Genomic DNA, 16,961 nt, shown 5'->3' with positions numbered 1-16,961 from the left:
AAAGGTCGGTAGAGCGAGGAAATAGGTGAAACTATAATGCTTACCTCAATATCGTGTTGTATAGCCCGCGCAGTCTTCAGCAATCGGCGGGGATAGTGGTTGCGACAACAGAGTCGACAATCAGCGACTTGTATGCCGTCAACAGTCAAAGCGGGGGAGTCGCTCTGGGAGGGACAAGTGAAATGATAAGACAGTTTGAAAATAAATGAATAATTAAGGATCCGCTCTCAGAGGCGCTCTCCCTTTTTTGATGAGTACAAGATGTGTCTGGCGTGCTGGTGTGTCTGTGAAAGGTGTGTTGTTGTCGTCGTAGTTAAGAGTGAATGTTTTTGATGTCAACAAAAGTGGACGGGGCCCATCACCCAGGGGATCCAATCACTGCGCGTCTTGGCACAACACACGCTTCTTGCCGGTCGATTACTATGTATATACCTAGGCGCTCTTTATATTTGTTTTTGCTGGATATATGTGCACATTCCTTGAATAGATGTGGGATGAAGCATCACTACTGGACAGATTAAAGGAAATGCCCTCCTAATGTTTGCACCTACCGCTCCAAGATGACATCTGAGTGCAAGTCTGCGTAGAGATCTATAATATATTAACACTCGGAACACTCCTTCCTATCTGGTCCACGGCAACTCTATTCGTCCCAGGAGTCATAAAAACCTTGAATGTCGACTTGTGTCTTATCTTCGAGGCTATTCCAAGGTTGCCTCAAATCAAAGCGACTAACTATATCTATATAGAGATCTTTAGGAGCTCGGAGTTACTATGTGTAGTCGATGGGGCGGCAGACTGGCGGGGTAGCTCAATTGATAAAGAGATAACATCTCGAGCCCATCTCCATGATTCTTACCTCAACAAACAAATAATTTTATATAGCTAGATTATCAACATGTCAGAACAAGACTACATGACCGCCTTCTGCACCGCCCTCGCCGCCAAAGCCTCGCTTGACCCGGGCCTCCCCGTCCCCAACCCTACATCCTCATACTGGCAATCCTCGCCCCATGCCCTCTCAACCCACCAATCCGCTCACCTCCCCTCCACCGTCGATGTAGCCATAATAGGCTCCGGCATGACCGGCATCAGCGCCGCGTACCACTTACTCCAACATCAACCGGATCTGCGCATCTCAGTCCTTGAAGCACGTAGTCTGACCTCTGGCGCAACGGGGCGTAATGGGGGTCATTGTAAAGAGGATCCGTATGATGATTACGAGGATTTGAAGGAGTTATATGGTAAGGAAGGTGCGAAGAGGGTTGTGAGGTTTCGATTGGCGCAGTTGGATGCATTGGTGGATGTGATGAGGGAATTGGGGAGGGATGCGGAGAAGGAGAGTTGTCTGAGGCGTGTAGATGGATTGGATGCGTTTTATGATCGGGATGCGTGGGAGACGGTTAAGAAGAAGGTCGAGGATTATCTGGAGGATTTTCCGGAAGAAAGGAATGTGTGGATTGTGCATGAGGGGGATGATATCAACGAGGTTTGTCCTATTCACCACCTTCATGCCTTTATGGTCTGATTTGAATATAGAGATTCGGCACAATCAATGCAGTGGGCTGCATCACCGGTCCGGCAGGCGCAATGTGGCCATACAAACTCGTCGGCGCAGTGACGAGCCACATATCAAATACGCAGAAATACCCAAACCTCTCCATCGAAACACATACCCCTGTCGGCAGCATAACATCTACCGATCCGCAGGAAGCAAAATACCCTTTCCTCCTTTCAACTCCCCGAGGAGATATGAAAGCTACACATGTAATCCACTGCACAAACGCTTATGCTGCACATCTCCTGCCCGGTTTGAAGGGCAAAATATACCCTATACGCGGACAAATGACTCGCCAAAGCGCGCCGCCTGGGTTTCCAAGACTGGGGGATCGGAGATCGTGGATTCTTCATTATGATTTTGGTTATGATTATGTGACACAATCGCCTTCTTCTTCTTCATCGACGGAGGATATTTATCTCGGTGGAGGGTTTCTAAAAGCTCTTGTCACGGGTCAGGTGTCCGTGGAGGATGCTGACGTGGGAAGTACACGAGACGATCTACAGAATCCCACGGCAYTAGCCACTCTTCAAGACGCGGTGGAAAAAAGATTACAGCACGGAAACGGTACGAAGATCGTAGATCAATGGACGGGTGTGATGGGTTTCACCATCGACAACAACCCCGTTGTTGGCAAAATTCCCTATGAAATATCGCGTAGAAGACCGGCTGATGCCCAAATAGAAGGAAGGGAATGGATAGCTGCAGGATTTTGCGGCAATGGGATGGTGAATTGTTGGCTTAGTGGGAAAGGGATTGCGCAGATGCTGCTCAATGGAGAGGAGGCTGTTAGGGGCTGGTTTCCGGTTGATGAATATGCGTGTACCACCGAACGGTTAGAAAAGATGACGTTGGTGGAGAGGTTTTTGGAGTTTGTCAAGGATGCTGTTTGATTGCCTGTCTAGGTAGGTGGTATTTGCGAACGCATTGGATTGGAATGGCTATTTAGTTCCACGAGAAGCAACTGCCTTCTCAAGCTGCATATATATCTCTTCCGCCCCCTTGATACAAGCAATATTCGCACCCAGCTTATTCAGCGTCTCCACATATTCATCGTACTCGTCTGAGTCAAACACAATACCTCCTCCAGCCTGCAGATACGCCACTCCGCCCTTGACAAGCATCGTCCGCAGCGCAATGCAAGTATCCATATCACCGGGTATCGTACTCGAGCCGTCGATGGAGGCTTTGTCGTATCCGAAATATCCGACTGCACCTGCGTAGATACCTCTTTTCTCCTTTTCTAGTTCGCCAATCAACTGCATTGCGCGCACTTTGGGCGCACCTGAGACAGTGCCTGCTGGGAAGATGGAACGGAAAGCGTCGAAACGTGTCTTGTCCGGCCGAAGCACGCCAGACACCTGAGATACGAGATGTTGTACGTGCGAAAACTTCTCAACGACCATCAGTCGATCAACCTGTGTGGTCATAGGGTCGCACACGCGGTTAACGTCGTTTCTGGCCAAATCCACAAGCATGACATGCTCCGCGCGGTCTTTAAGACTCCCCCGCAACTCAGCTGCAAGTGCCTCGTCCTCTTCAGCAGTCTGTCCTCTCTTGACAGTTCCCGCGATAGGATGAGTAATAATTCGACCTTTCTCTTCCTTGACAAGCAACTCTGGACTAGCACCCACAAGTTGAAAGTCTTCACAGTCGATATAAAACAGGTATGGCGACGGGTTTACGGAACGGAGATGTCTGAATATGTTGAAGGGATGAAGCGAGGTCGGACGAGCCAATCGCTGAGAGGGCACAGCTTGAAATATGTCACCGACCTGAATATGTTGCTTGAGCTTGGTAACGTGGCTCTCATATCCGGCCTGACCAATATTTGATGTATACTCCTGGTTAGGGACTATAGGTCCTTGTGGCGGCAGCGGAACATGTGGATCTATCAAAATGTCAATCTTCTCCTGCAACAACGCCTGACCCTTGAGATATGCCGCCTCGAGGTCTGCATCGTTGTCGGGTATTGGGATATATGTAATGATTTTGACGACCTGGAAGAAATGGTCGATAGCAATTATGGTGTCGAATAGCATGAAGAGGGATTCCGGAACACCGAGCACGTCTTTTAGTGGTCGGGCTGTCGTCGGCTCGAAGTATCGGATACAGTCATATCCCACATAGCCAATGGCACCTCCGGTCAAGGGGGGTAGTTTCAGGGCAGGCACCGTAGCACTCCGGAATTGTGCGAGTTCTTTTTCAAGGATGGGCAGAGGATCGCATTCAGGTCCATGTCCAGCGCCGGTTTTGATTATTTTTCTTGGGTCTTTGACCGTCAGTACCATCTTCCGGCATCAACAGATATATAGCATTGCATACCGGCTCCGACAAAACTGTATCGCCCAATTGTCTCCGTAGTAGCAGCACTCTCGTACAAAAACGACAATTTCGACCTATTCAAGTCAGACCGGAGTCATACGCAACAATCCGGCACAGTTCACACAGGGATATGACTCACTTAGCAGCAATGCGCAAATATGCTAATGTGGGAGTCAAGAGCTCGGCAGGGATCGAGGTCATCAACGGCAGAAGGTTGGGAGGATTTGGGGCATTCCGAGATTGGGCGATGACATCGCGCGCAACCACGATGGTTGGGGCTACTGTAGCCTGTGACTGTTAGATTGTCGTGAAGATGCGATTGGTGAGAGTAACATACCGGCAAATTCGGAAAGGACATTTTGATATTTCTTTCTCTGAAAAGTGATTTATATGATAGGCATGCTAGACAATATGCCGGATCAGAGCAATTGAGGTGCGGCTGAAAGTAGAAGAGTAGCGACTGCCTCAAGCAGAATAGATTGTCCTGATCCAAGTGGACAATGTCGTATACCTAGAGAGAGAGGTGTGTAGTGGGTTGAGTCAGACCATAAATTTAATTGAGCGTTATCGGCTCCGCACAAGCTTCACCGCCCCGCCTTTCTAAGCAAATCCCTGCAAGCGCAAGATTAAGTACGGAAATCAATTCTGACTGCTTATCACCGCCTCGGTTACACTTCAACCTGCGTACGATTAGTTTGCTGCGAAAATGCGTTTCATCTCTTGTGTCCATATGCGAATGGGCAACACCCCCCGGAAATAGTTCGTCTGAGCTGAAGCATAGCATAATGACGGCCGAAACCCCGCTTGTTCGGGGCCATCGCTTGACGCCGTCCTTTACAGATTCGGCGATTGATGTTGAGCTTACAGAGGAGTATGCGCACGAGAACGGAGACGAAGATGTGATAGCTACTACTGCGCCGTCAAAAGGAAACTCGAACTCGCTGAATGAGCGAATTGTGCATATTGCGCAGCTGGTTGCCAATAACGATGCGCTGCGGGGACTATCGCAAGACGACTGCGCTGCCGTGAACGCATATCTGGACAACATAGAGGAAATAATCAATCTACGACGGGATAATAGCCCGAACGTTGCGCCCAATCGCCCTGCTTCGCCTACAGGCAATAAGACACCTACAACCAAAAGTCCTCTTGCAATTGCAGACTCCCGGCGCAAACCGATTCCCAAAGGCACAACACCATCGCAATCGCAGATTGTATCCCGAGACCTCACCTCCATTCTCCAAGAACTAACCACCGTCAATTCCGAACTGCGACAACGGTACCTCGAATCGCGGCACATCCACGACGTCTTCATCGTGAAATGCGAAGGATTGGCGCAACGCATCATCGAGTTGGAGGAGGAAGTTCACGAATTGTACGTCCCTCAAATTATAAGCGCGGGTCCGATGTGCTAATGGCAGATAGAAAATCGGATATATTAGAAGACACAATCGAGCTCGAGGGTCTGCGCGGCACAGTCCGGGGCCTGGATAGTTGGGTTAATAGGTGGCAACGGCAGCGCGAATCTTCCTTACCCTCTCACAAGTCGGATATCCGAAAGTCGAAGGGGAGGAGTTATTGGAGACGGAAATCCTCAACTGTGGCTAGTAACGAAGAGGAGGAGGATGACGGAAACGATTTTAATACGTTTTTGGATGGGGTGTTGGCTTGGATGAGAGGGTGGAATGATGTCGAAGAAGGGTTTCTGATTAGGGCGAGGAGGAGGAAGTTGAGACGCAACAGGAAAGAGCTGGGGTTACTCGATACTCAGGCTTTGTAAATAATTATTCTTGTACATATATTATTACATATTTCAGGGGTACATATGTTTCGATTTAAATATTAAAATTTATCCAATTGATATCAGTAGCAGCCTCATAGAAAGCTCAGAATGTGCGCGTAACGAATAGATCGAAGAAAAATTGACCCCTATGTGGAAATGTCGGTCAATGTAATGCTGCAGAAATAAAGAAAAACTCCCCAAGCCGCCGTTTCCGAAATATGAGGAGAGTCAACACCTATCAGTATGCGAAAAGTAGAAGAAGACGACCAACCAAACAACCCCATCTCCAAAAGAACCCACCGTTATTTACAATGGCAACAGCATAACAACACATTCGAGTAGTGTGAAGGCAAAGTTTTGTTTCCCCTGGCTCATGAATGCACCGCATGTCAAGGCCCGAGGTGAGAGACGGAGAAAAGTACAGATAGAAAAAAAAGGGCACCGTATCAGTTGAGTTGAACAATCAATGTGCAAGCGATACCGTTCTATCCCGAAACGACCGTTGGGAAAACCAGTCTGTCAATTTATAGAAGACAAATGACCGTCAATCTCGTGCAATCGCGGCGAGAGACGTCTATCATGTATTATGCATTATTAGTGATGTACGTCGAATGCATGCTCGGTTCGGAGGGTATCGAAAGTGTCAAATATATGCTGTAATCATTCAAGGACATTCACGCCTCTACCCTGGAAATTGACAACGGCAATCTGATGATCCATTAGTTTCATTCTTTCTCGTTCTTATTCAAAAAATAAGTGATTACCTTCTTGCCGTATCCCATTGCAATCTTTTTGCCATTCGTATCCCAACCAATGGTACGGTAAACCTCTACTGGGCCAGAGCCATTCTCGCCATTTACAGGCCTCTCCGGATTTCCCGTTGCAGAATCTGCTGGACAGACCCAAGTAGCAATCGGTTCGTCTCCACGATCCGTATTCCAAACGAAAAGTCTATCGGTGCTGGCAGCCGCAATAGCCCATCCGTCCGGAGAAAATGCCAAGGCCAGGGCTGGAAGACCAGGCGAAAGAAATAGTGTATGCAAACAGGTAATCTTCTTGGACTCTACGTCGAAGGTCCAGACTTTCACGGTGTCGTCAAGCGATGCAGAAGCGAACGTGAAAGAAGTGCTGGTGTTTGCATCTTGGTCTTGGTGTTTGGGTCGGATTTCAATGCCCGTAATATCAGCACGGTGGGCATCCTCAATAAGAGTATCATGAGTAGGAATCCACAGACTACATGCAGAACTTGCAGCTGCGACTGCAACGGGACCACTGCCGGTCTGGACACCTCGGATATAGGACCACTCCGTATTTGATTCTCGCGATTGATACCGATTCACAATTTGCATTTGCAACGTCGAGTCAATTTCACACTGCCAAACTGATCCTAGGCCAGACGCAAATACATGATTATCGCCCGCCCAGGTGATGTCGTGGACATGCGCGTCGATTGTCTGATAGGAAGGAAATTCTTCCGGCTTGATGGAGTCGTCCCAGAGAGAAAGCTCTGAGCTCACGTTGTTCGATGAGCATACCACCATATGCGTGCCTTTAGGAGCCCAGTGAAGTCCATTAATCATTCCGGATGCCGTGGGTAATAGATCGACCACACTTCCACTGCTGTCGTACATTTGTATCGATGATCGGTGATCATTGTAGGTGGCGAGAGCTAGCTTCTGACCCGAGGGCTCCCACGACACAGCCGTAACCCAGCTGCCATCGTCCTTGCTGTCGTATATCTTTTCCGTGCTGCTGGGCGCCAGCTTGTACAGACTGCAAAAGCTAAGGCCAGCCGCGGCGAAGATTGACGAATCAAAGGGCCGCCAAGCCGACCTGGTCACGTGGTCTTCGCGGGCCACGTCGACGTCGAGAATGGTTGTGTCGGCACTAAGGTCGGACACCTTGGCGGAAACATATTGCACGCCAACGCTTCGTCCTGCCGTCAATGTGTCGATAGGCGTTTCTTGTTTTTCGTGATGCAACTCAACAGCTGGCGCCAGATCCATGTCGATATCTCCTTCTGCGTCAGCAAGTCCCGCCGAGGATGGAGATTTCACTGTTGGAGGAGCGGACACTCGGTCATGACCGATGCCGTTGGTGTCAATTTCCATTGCGCTGTCATCGCCGTTGGTAGTAGGCTCGGCGCGATGTGACTTGCGCCCTTTTTTAACATTTAGTGGCGGTAGAGGAGCCTCAGTGACTGGATGGCCATTCGTAGCAACGCTGGGCTCTGGAACAGCCTTGTTTACCGGAGGCATAGGGATTGTTGTAGCTGCTGTAGCTGTGCCAAGTCCGCTCTGTGCTTTGAGAGTGTCGTCGCGTACTTTGAGCGACTCAGGATCAAGTGGTGTAGGGCCAAAAAATGATTGCGATGGTGTAAAAGGAATTGGATTCCCGTCCTGTAATTGTTAAAAAAAAATTCAAGAATAAGAATCAAGAGTCGTGGAGTAAAACTAACTCGATCGAGTGATTGTTCAATTTCATGATATTGCAGACCTTTCTGTACCAGAGATACCAGCGCATGGGATTTTATATGGGAAGCAAAAGGTAGAGTCTGTGGGTTGGCCAGCCATGCTCTTTGTAGCATGACAGCTGCTTCTCCATGGCCTGTGCTTGTTAGTATATTGTCTCAAAGAGAATTAAGAAGAAGTTGTGAGAGGTTTCATGTATCTCTTTGAATGGCGCTTGTGATGTGAAGGCAGGGGCGTTGACCAACCTGATTCTTGGAGATACCTAGACAATGTTAAAATAAAGACTGAAAATAAGTTTGTGGCCATCTCAAAGAGAATACATACCTCCATATTAAATAATTGACGTGATGAGATGTCAGATCCATGATCACATTTGGGTCACTGGCTGCTTCGGATGAGAATTGTGCATGTCAAAACCCAATACGTAGTAAGTACGGGGTGGGCCGCACGGGCGTAGCGCTACGTGCCTCAGCAATTCAAGACGTAACGGCAAGGCGCAATATGCGCGCGCGTGTCAGATGATGGACTCAACCAAGAAGGAATGCGCTCCAGGCCAAATGAAACAATCGCACAGTCGAGGTGCAGGTAGCGAAAATTGGATTAGAGACCAGGGACAACGGATGCGCGGAGACAGCGAACGGCGTGGGACCACGAGAGAGTGGAGTTACAATGATGACGGGGAAAAAGAAAGTTGCTGTAGTCGAGGGACCGGGATGAGAGGAGTGGTGAGAGAATACAAGATGGTCCTTAGAGAGCAGATATATGAAAGAAACGTTCCTGGAGGTACCAATCTTTCATAGGCGTGAGAGCGATAGATGATGGGAGAATTGGAGATTTGACGCAGGCTTTGCTGGAGAAGGGAAGAAAGTTGACTCGCACGGGAACAACTGTGCTTAGGTTCAAGCGCTAAGAAAATCGACGCCAGACTGTGGCTTAAGATGCATGCGCTAAGCTTATCCCCTAGGCCCGATCGGGGCGAGCCTCCATGGTCCAGGCTGTACGGGTCAATACATACACCATACACAGTACACGTACGATCAAGTTGTTTCATCGGCATGTTTCAGCCTTCCAGGGCTGGTGAAGGTACATATATATAGCAGATTAGTTCGAGTAATGGATACTAGGTCATGACAGGTTTACTACGTAGTGTTTATATGACGAGTTGGCCCTTCATTGTAATGCAGTTTGTATTGATGAACTTGATATTCAACATAACACAAGATGTAATCATCCGTAATCTCATTACACTCACATAAAGTTAGGATTATTGCTAATCCCGGTCGAGACTGGGAGCTTGCCAGACCCGTGATACCAGGAAGCCAAACAGCTATTCATTACAATCGCCTTTCATGATCGATTCTTGATTGACTGTCATTGACTGTACACAGAACGTGCTGAGCAACGACTTTTGATGTCATGTTGAGACACGTAGCGACACTGTGTAGGGACGAATGACAGTCTCCTGAGTCATGGAATTTGGCTCTGACCAGCAGCCAATCGTACCTGTGCGATCGTCGTGTAACGTCCTGTATTGCCGTGTATTTCATTTGGCATCCATGAACACCTGGAGTTGACAGCTGTCCAGGCGGCCTTTTAACCCAAAAAACAAGATCCGAGAACATGAGTATTATGACCCAACTAAATAAAGTGAATAGCACCTGCAGATATCTGTTGATGAGAAACTGAAAAAGAAGAGACTCGCTGAAATGGACAATGAATGTATAAAGTACGGCGATTACTAGTGGATACTCGGTGCAGGGAGTCAAAGGGCAGACCAGACCAATGATATCACGTAGGCTGGTCTCTACTTCCGAGCAACAAACCGCCAAACTTTTTTGTCAAGTGATCACAACTTCAAGTCTCCTCCCCATCCCAACATACGGGCTACATAGTTCGTCCTTGCGAGCGATCTCGACGAGTCGCGTCGCATATTCCATACGTTTCTCCCATCATGCCTATCAGGATAAATCTACCTCCGGCAACGCGCGCCTTGCTGATCAGTCAGTTGGCGCTCTCCTTTTTGTATAACGTCGCAAGATGGAGACAACTCGATGACGGCCCTCCATCTTCAGGCGCGCAAAGCACCCCGATTGTTCCATATCTCACGCTTGTTCCTTCAATGTTCTATTATTACCCATGGACTATCCTCACCGCGACCTTTGTCGAGCAAAACATCTTCACAGTTCTCATCAACGGAGCAACCGTGTTCTACGGCGGGAAATACCTTGAGCGAGCATGGGGTTCTAAGGAGTTTGGAAAATTCATACTGGCTATTGCTCTCATTCCCAATGCTTTGATGATTGTGATTTATATTTTCTGGGGCGCTGTTACTGGCAGCAGTGTTCGAGGGTACGCTTTCTGGTTCTCTTCCGATGATGAATGTACAACTTCTTGCACAATGCCGGCTGACGACCCCATCATTCGCAGTCTTACACAAATCTGCGGCGGCGTTGCCCTGCAGGCTTCCTTTCTCGTCGCATTCAAACAGCTTGTTCCCGAGCATACCGTTACGATCTTGAAGGGCATCATAAAAATGCGGGTCAAGCATTTCCCTGCTATCTTTTTGGTGCTCAATTCTATCAGCGGTATCATTTTTGGCACCGACACGGCGGCTATACTCGCTTGGCTTGGCTTATTGACTAGCTGGACATATCTTCGATTCTTCAAATATCAGCCCGATCTTACGGGCACTTCCACCAATGGTCTTGGTTTCAAGGGCGATGCTAGTGAGACCTTTACTTTTGCAACTTTTTTTCCCGACGCCATTCAACCTCCAATTGCTTTCGTTACCGACCAGATATATGCGTTCCTCGTCGCTGTCAAAGCCATCACCCCGTTTTCCGCCGAAGATATTGCTTCCAGCACAGAGAATGCAGTGGCTCGTGGCCAGGCCGGTCTGCCTAGTTTGCTGAGCAATCCTGGAAGCAGTGCAAGAAGTGCAGGAAAACGAGAGGAAGCCGAACGTCGACGAGCACTTGCGCTCCGGGCTCTTGATCAGCGACTGCAGGCTGCTACTGCCAGCAAGCCTCCCGCTTTGTCCAGTCAGACCGCTGCTCCTTCAAGTACAAATGCACCGACTGTAGCTGCCGGGCAAAATATGCTTGGTGAGACTACATATACTCCGGATAATTCGTGAGATGTGATTTTGAAATATTGTGTATGTCACTGGTACCCGTTGAGGAGCCAGGATTCTTGATGTCTATATAGATTTCAGTACATGTTCAATGATGAGATAATGCCTATAGTAATCGATGAATTGTTAAGAGAACATGCCTCTAGCCAGATCTTTTTTTGACCTTACATCATGGATTTTAAATCTCGTGGGATTGCATTATACTAGTTGAACGTGGAGGCCTGATGCCATATTTGTCTAGACTTCCGCGCATTACACCATTGCTTCAATGCCAGTTGAATTCAGACCCTAAAAATACATGAAATACCTAGGTATAAAACATTTTGTGATGCTATTATACAGAAACAAATGCCAGACAAACGAGGGTATCAATTCCCGTTCTATAACTCTCGAAGCTTCTCCACCTCACCTCTAGCCTCCTGCAACATCCGCTCTTGATCCTTCTTCGCCTGACGTATACCAGCAACCCGTATCTTATCCGACTCTGACTTGATTTCCATCTGTTTAAACTTTTGGATCTGCTCTATATCCTCGGGCGTGGCTGCCACTTCAACCGCACCCGTCAGTTCCTTGACCTGCTGCCAGATCTCCTCGAAATTATAATCCTTCAAATTCAGCACAATCGCTTTCTCCGTCTCCGTAGGCTTGGGCGCAAATTCGTCTTTGAGGGCTGGATCATGGTACGCTTGAGCCTTTTTCGGTTGTGCACCCGAAAAGAAAATTGTGAGTGCCGGTGCGAGTTTTTCTTGTGTGCCTTCGTAGGGCTTTACGCTCATCTGGATGGCTGGGTTGTGATATTTGAGGCGTGCGAGGCATTGGCGCCAGAATTTATGGGCGCCGATGTGGCCCTTTCCGATGGATCTGCCGTATGTGAGGTGCATACGTGTTACGACGGGGAGGTCGTTGAACGGGTTGCTAAGGGATGGGAGTGTTGCTGCGCCTGTGCCGACTCGAATGTTGATAAGGCGCTGTCGTAGACAGGAGAGTGTCAGTGGGAGGAGAGCTTGAAATGGGGATGGGCAGTGAGACTGTACCTGATTCAGCTTGCGCATACGTTTGAGTAAATTGACCATCTTGGATATGTGTAATTAATTGTTTGCAGGAAGCAATTGGGTGTAATCGTTGCCTCTGTTGATGCCGGAGTTGGGACATCGGAAAAGATGCTCGAGATAATTTGAGGTCACGTGTTGATGCCGACCGATAATTACAATGGAAAAATTGTTACAAGCGCAATACAACTTTTGATGTATGAACTACACCAGGATGTGAAGATGAATCTGACTCATACTTTTTTTTCTTGATTTCGGTAATTTCTATGAGATAATTCTTCTTGTGTATCTGATCCTCAGTTATATGCATGTATGACTCAAAGATTCGTTACATCATTGTCCAGTCTCAGGCGCCTGTCCTAACTTCAATTTAGTATCGAGTTGTACTATATCGTAACGGTACTGTACCAATCAAGATCTAGTAAGAATAATTCCCCTTACCGAATCGTGCTTAGTGCGGGAATAAATCTAAGAAAGAGTCACTCCGCAGAGCAACCCCCACTATAAAAAAGCAGAGTCATACCTTCATTTTGTTCCAAGGTGGTAGACATTTGACATACAACTATTTCACAGGCATTCTCTGTGACAACGGACGAAAAGTCATTCTTCGTTTGATTTTCTCCCTTCGCTCTTCCGGCGTAGGCAGTCAATTTCATCATGGCTGCTGCCGCCGCCGAGGCCGCAGCCCTCGATCCTAGCAACAGCTCAAAAAATACTCTCAAAATAGAAAATGTGCGCACCATTTTATTCACCAAGATTGACTGCCAACTATGGTAAATTCCTAAAAAGGACCGATATGAGCTAACACCCCCAACAGTTCGATAAGAGAAACGCCCTCCAAGCGATCGAAAAGAAATACCAACAACAATGGCGCGAAAACGGTGTCTTCGAGGTCGACGCCCCTTCCCTACAAGAAGTCCCCGCCGGCGCAATGTCCGCCAAGGAGCTTCGTACAAAGTATCCCAAGTTCTTCGGCACAATGGCGTACCCTTATATGAACGGAACTCTACATGCGGGGCACAGTTTCACAGCTAGTAAAGTTGAGTTCATGACGGGCGTGGCTCGTATGCAGGGCAAGAGGGCTCTTTTCCCTCTTGGTTTCCATTGCACTGGTATGCCTATTCTTGCGTGTGCCGATAAGTTGAAGGACGAGATTAAGCTCTTTGGCAAGAACTTTGAGGGGTATAAACCTGAGGATGTCGTGCCTGAGCAACCGCCTGCTCCCACCCAAGAGATTTCAGTTGATCCAAGCAAGTTCTCCGGTAAAAAGAGCAAGGCTGCTGCTAAGACGGTCAAGGCGAAATACCAGTTCCAGGTATGTGAGCCATATCAGTTTATTGCTCATGACGTTCTTGTGCTGAAAAAATAGATCATGTTGAGCATCGGTATCCCCCTCGAAGACATTCACAAGTTCGCCGATGAAAACTACTGGCTTGAATACTTTCCTCCTCTCGCTATCCGGGACTTGAACAGCCTCGGTGCAAAGATTGATTGGCGCCGACAGTTTGTGACCACCGACGCAAACCCTTACTACGACGCCTTTGTTCGCTGGCAAATGAACCGCTTGCATGAGTTGGGAAAGATCTTGTACGGTAGCCGATATACCATCTATTCGCCCAAGGATGGACAACCCTGTATGGACCACGACCGAACTGAGGGCGAAGGTATTGGACCTCAAGAGTACACCGCATTGAAGGTTAAGGTTACAGAATGGTCGCAGGCAGCTGCTGACCTTGTCAAGGGCAAGGTTGAAGATGATGCCAACGTCTATTTTGTTCCGGCTACATTGCGTCCGGAGACCATGTATGGGCAGACTGCTATCTTCTTGGGCCCTAAAATTACATACGGTATCTACAAAGTTTCGGAGGAGTATTATGTCGTGACTAAGAGAGCTGCTTGGAACATGGCTTTCCAAGGAGTGTTCTTCGACAGCGAGCACTTCCCCAAGAGTCAGGACCAGTTGCCTCTTGTTGCTGAAGCCACCGGTTCTACCTTTGTTGGTACATCCGTCTCGGCACCTTTGGCTCTCCATGACACCATCAAGATTCTGCCAATGGAGACTGTTTCTGCCACCAAAGGAACTGGTGTCGTCACTTCAGTTCCATCTGACAGCCCTGATGACTTTGCTACCATCACTGATCTCGCAAAGAAGGCGGACTATTATGGCATCAAGAAAGAATGGGCCGAGCTTGAAATTCTTCCCGTGATTGAGACGCCCACTTATGGAAACCTCACTGCACCAGCTTTGGTGAAGCAATTCAAGATCAACTCTCCTAAAGACGCCAACCAGTTGGCCCAGGCCAAAGATTTGGCTTACAGCGAGGGTTTCTACAAGGGTACCATGCTTGTTGGTGAGTTCAAGGGCGAGGCCGTCCAGACCGCCAAGGACAAGGTCCGTCAAGCTCTCATCAGAGATGGCTTGGCGTTCGCCTTCGCAGACCCATCTGGAAAGGTGGTTAGCCGAAGTGGTGATGACTGTGTCGTTGCCTACCTGGGTCAGTGGTTCTTGAACTACGGTGAGAACGATGCTGAGTGGCAAAAGACTACTTTGAACCATGTGGTCAATGACTTGAACACCTACACCCCGGAGACTCGCAACGGTTTCGAAGCTAATCTTAGCTGGTTGAACCGATGGGCTTGCGCAAGAACCTATGGTCTCGGCTCTAAGCTTCCATGGGACCAGCAATTCCTTGTTGAGAGTTTGAGTGATAGCACTGTCTACATGGCGTACTACACCATTGCCCATTTGCTACACGGTGACCGCTTCGGAAAGACGACCGGTGTGTTGAATATCAAACCGGAGAACATGATTGACGAAGTCTGGGACTATATCTTCACTAGACGTGAGCTTGACGACGAAGTGATTGCGAAGAGTGGCATTAGCAAAGAGAGCTTGCAAGTCATGCGCAGAGAATTTGAATACTTCTATCCTCTTGATGTCAGAGTCAGTGGAAAGGATTTGATTCAGAACCATCTTACTTTCTTCCTCTACATTCACATTGCGCTTTTCCCCCAGGAGTACTGGCCACGGGGTGTCCGATCCAACGGTCACTTGTTGCTCAACGGAGAGAAGATGTCCAAGAGCACAGGCAACTTCCTTACTCTCAGAGATTCCGTGGACAAGTACGGTGCAGACGCTACTAGAATCGCTTTTGCTGACGCCGGAGACGGCATCGAGGATGCCAATTTTGACGAGACTGTTGCCAACAGTAACATTCTGCGTCTCCACGCACTCAAAGACTTTTTGGAGGAGGCTATCAAGGATGAGACCTTGCGCACTGGCCCTGCTGATACTTTCTGGGACAAGTCGTTCAACAATACGATTAATGTGATTGTTGAAGAGGCCAAGAAGCAATATGAAAAGTAAGTTCTATTTACTCTTGTAATTGACAATATACTTACACTCTTAGCACCAACTTTAAATTGGCTCTCAAATCAGCACTCTACGACCTTGTAAATGCCCGTGACGTGTATCGTGAGGCAACCTTGGGTGCTGGGTTGGGAATGCACCGCGATGTTCTCCTTCGCTATGCCGAGATGCAGGCATTAATTATTTCTCCTATCACCCCTCATTGGGCGGAGTACATCTGGTTGGATGTCCTCAAGAAGGTAAGCAAGTCAACTCTTTGTTTTAGTATATACTCACTTTGAATAGCCTGAGACGATTCACCGACAATTGTTCCCCGAAGTGCCAGAGGCAGACGTCGGCTTGTCTGCCGCCGCGACTTATGTTCGTGATATCTCCTCCAACATCACATCCGCCGAGGCTACCTTCATCAAAAAACTCGCCAAAGGTAAGAGCTTGAGCTTCGACCCTCGCAAAACCAAAAAGGTCATCATCTACGCAGCCAAGAGCTTCCCCGCTTGGCAAGAGAAATACATCGACCTCGTCCGCGAATCCTTCGATTCCTTGAACTTGAAAATCGACGACAAGGACTTGAATGCCAAGGTCGGCAAACTCGGCGAGATGAAGAAAGCAATGCCTTTTGTCCAGGGATTGAAGAAACGCTTGATCGGTAACAAGGAATCTCCGGAGACCGTCTTTGACCGGAAGCTGCCGTTTGATGAGCTTGAGGTTCTCGCCGAGATGGTCATGGGATTGAAGCGGGTGACGGGTGCAAAGGAGATTGAGATTGTGGCTGTCGAGGAAGGTGGAAAGACGGGCACTGTTGTCGCGACGGGCGAGAAGAGGGAGGGTCTCAATGCGGAGAATTCGGTGCCGGGTCAACCTACATTTGACTTTGTCAATATTGCTGAGTAAACTCGTTGAAGGTTGCCGAATAAAAATACATTTTAGTTGTTTATGTCGAATACACGTTAGATTCGATGAGTTATAATGAACTAGAATTAACAAAGCATCAGTAAACATAGAGACTCTACCATGTAGAAGTATGAAAATAAGGTGACGCGGTGGGGTCAAGGTCACTTTCCGATTGGCTTCTTCGGCCACGAGGTTCACAAAATTTACTCGAGAGAAAGTATGTATTGGGTCATAGTCGTACTCCGTCCACTTTTTTTAATAAAAAATCAATAAAAAACGTTTGCTTGGCTGGGTATGTGCTCGCGTGAGGTTCTGGGCTTGATTGCAGGTCGCACAGCGGGTGTACTATGAGGAGACAGGAGCTTCTTGCGTAGTGACGGT

At 48.2% G+C, this 16,961-nt stretch overlaps 7 protein-coding genes across 7 annotated transcripts; 4 read left to right on the top strand and 3 right to left on the bottom strand.

Moving 5' to 3' along the window:
- Positions 1-898: 898 nt before the first annotated feature.
- On the top strand, positions 899-2,451 carry BHQ10_004919 (uncharacterized protein; the record flags this gene model as incomplete). The annotated part of the gene is made up of 2 exons (XM_040877337.1): positions 899-1,489; positions 1,540-2,451. The coding sequence occupies 2 exons, from the start codon at positions 899-901 to the stop codon at positions 2,449-2,451; spliced, it is 1,503 nt and encodes a 500-aa protein (XP_040733423.1).
- Positions 2,452-2,499: 48 nt separating this feature from the next.
- On the bottom strand, positions 2,500-4,241 carry BHQ10_004918 (uncharacterized protein; the record flags this gene model as incomplete). Its single annotated transcript, XM_040877336.1, has 4 exons — positions 2,500-3,830; positions 3,884-3,957; positions 4,023-4,171; positions 4,221-4,241. The coding sequence occupies 4 exons, from the start codon at positions 4,239-4,241 to the stop codon at positions 2,500-2,502; spliced, it is 1,575 nt and encodes a 524-aa protein (XP_040733422.1).
- A 427-nt stretch (positions 4,242-4,668) lies between these two features.
- BHQ10_004917 (uncharacterized protein) lies at positions 4,669-5,663 on the top strand (the record flags this gene model as incomplete). The annotated part of the gene is made up of 2 exons (XM_040877335.1): positions 4,669-5,258; positions 5,309-5,663. 2 exons carry the CDS (start codon positions 4,669-4,671, stop codon positions 5,661-5,663), a joined length of 945 nt encoding a protein of 314 aa, XP_040733421.1.
- A 728-nt stretch (positions 5,664-6,391) lies between these two features.
- Positions 6,392-7,924, bottom strand: BHQ10_004916 (uncharacterized protein; the record flags this gene model as incomplete). The annotated part of the gene is made up of 1 exon (XM_040877334.1): positions 6,392-7,924. One exon carries the CDS (start codon positions 7,922-7,924, stop codon positions 6,392-6,394), a length of 1,533 nt encoding a protein of 510 aa, XP_040733420.1.
- A 2,164-nt stretch (positions 7,925-10,088) lies between these two features.
- Positions 10,089-11,273, top strand: BHQ10_004915 (uncharacterized protein; the record flags this gene model as incomplete). The annotated part of the gene is made up of 1 exon (XM_040877333.1): positions 10,089-11,273. The coding sequence occupies one exon, from the start codon at positions 10,089-10,091 to the stop codon at positions 11,271-11,273; it is 1,185 nt and encodes a 394-aa protein (XP_040733419.1).
- A 377-nt stretch (positions 11,274-11,650) lies between these two features.
- Positions 11,651-12,343, bottom strand: BHQ10_004914 (uncharacterized protein; the record flags this gene model as incomplete). Its single annotated transcript, XM_040877332.1, has 2 exons — positions 11,651-12,238; positions 12,305-12,343. 2 exons carry the CDS (start codon positions 12,341-12,343, stop codon positions 11,651-11,653), a joined length of 627 nt encoding a protein of 208 aa, XP_040733418.1.
- Positions 12,344-12,976: 633 nt separating this feature from the next.
- Positions 12,977-16,580, top strand: BHQ10_004913 (uncharacterized protein; the record flags this gene model as incomplete). Its single annotated transcript, XM_040877331.1, has 5 exons — positions 12,977-13,051; positions 13,137-13,634; positions 13,689-15,682; positions 15,730-15,928; positions 15,975-16,580. 5 exons carry the CDS (start codon positions 12,977-12,979, stop codon positions 16,578-16,580), a joined length of 3,372 nt encoding a protein of 1,123 aa, XP_040733417.1.
- Between the last annotated feature and the right edge of the window lie 381 nt (positions 16,581-16,961).

The sequence above is a fragment of the Talaromyces amestolkiae genome (assembly GCF_001896365.1).
Source record: "Talaromyces amestolkiae strain CIB chromosome Unknown scaffold8.1, whole genome shotgun sequence".
NCBI classification, from domain to species: domain Eukaryota; kingdom Fungi; phylum Ascomycota; class Eurotiomycetes; order Eurotiales; family Trichocomaceae; genus Talaromyces; species Talaromyces amestolkiae.
Note: the sequence above shows the minus strand (reverse complement) of the source record. Positions and strands in the feature narration are given on the sequence as shown.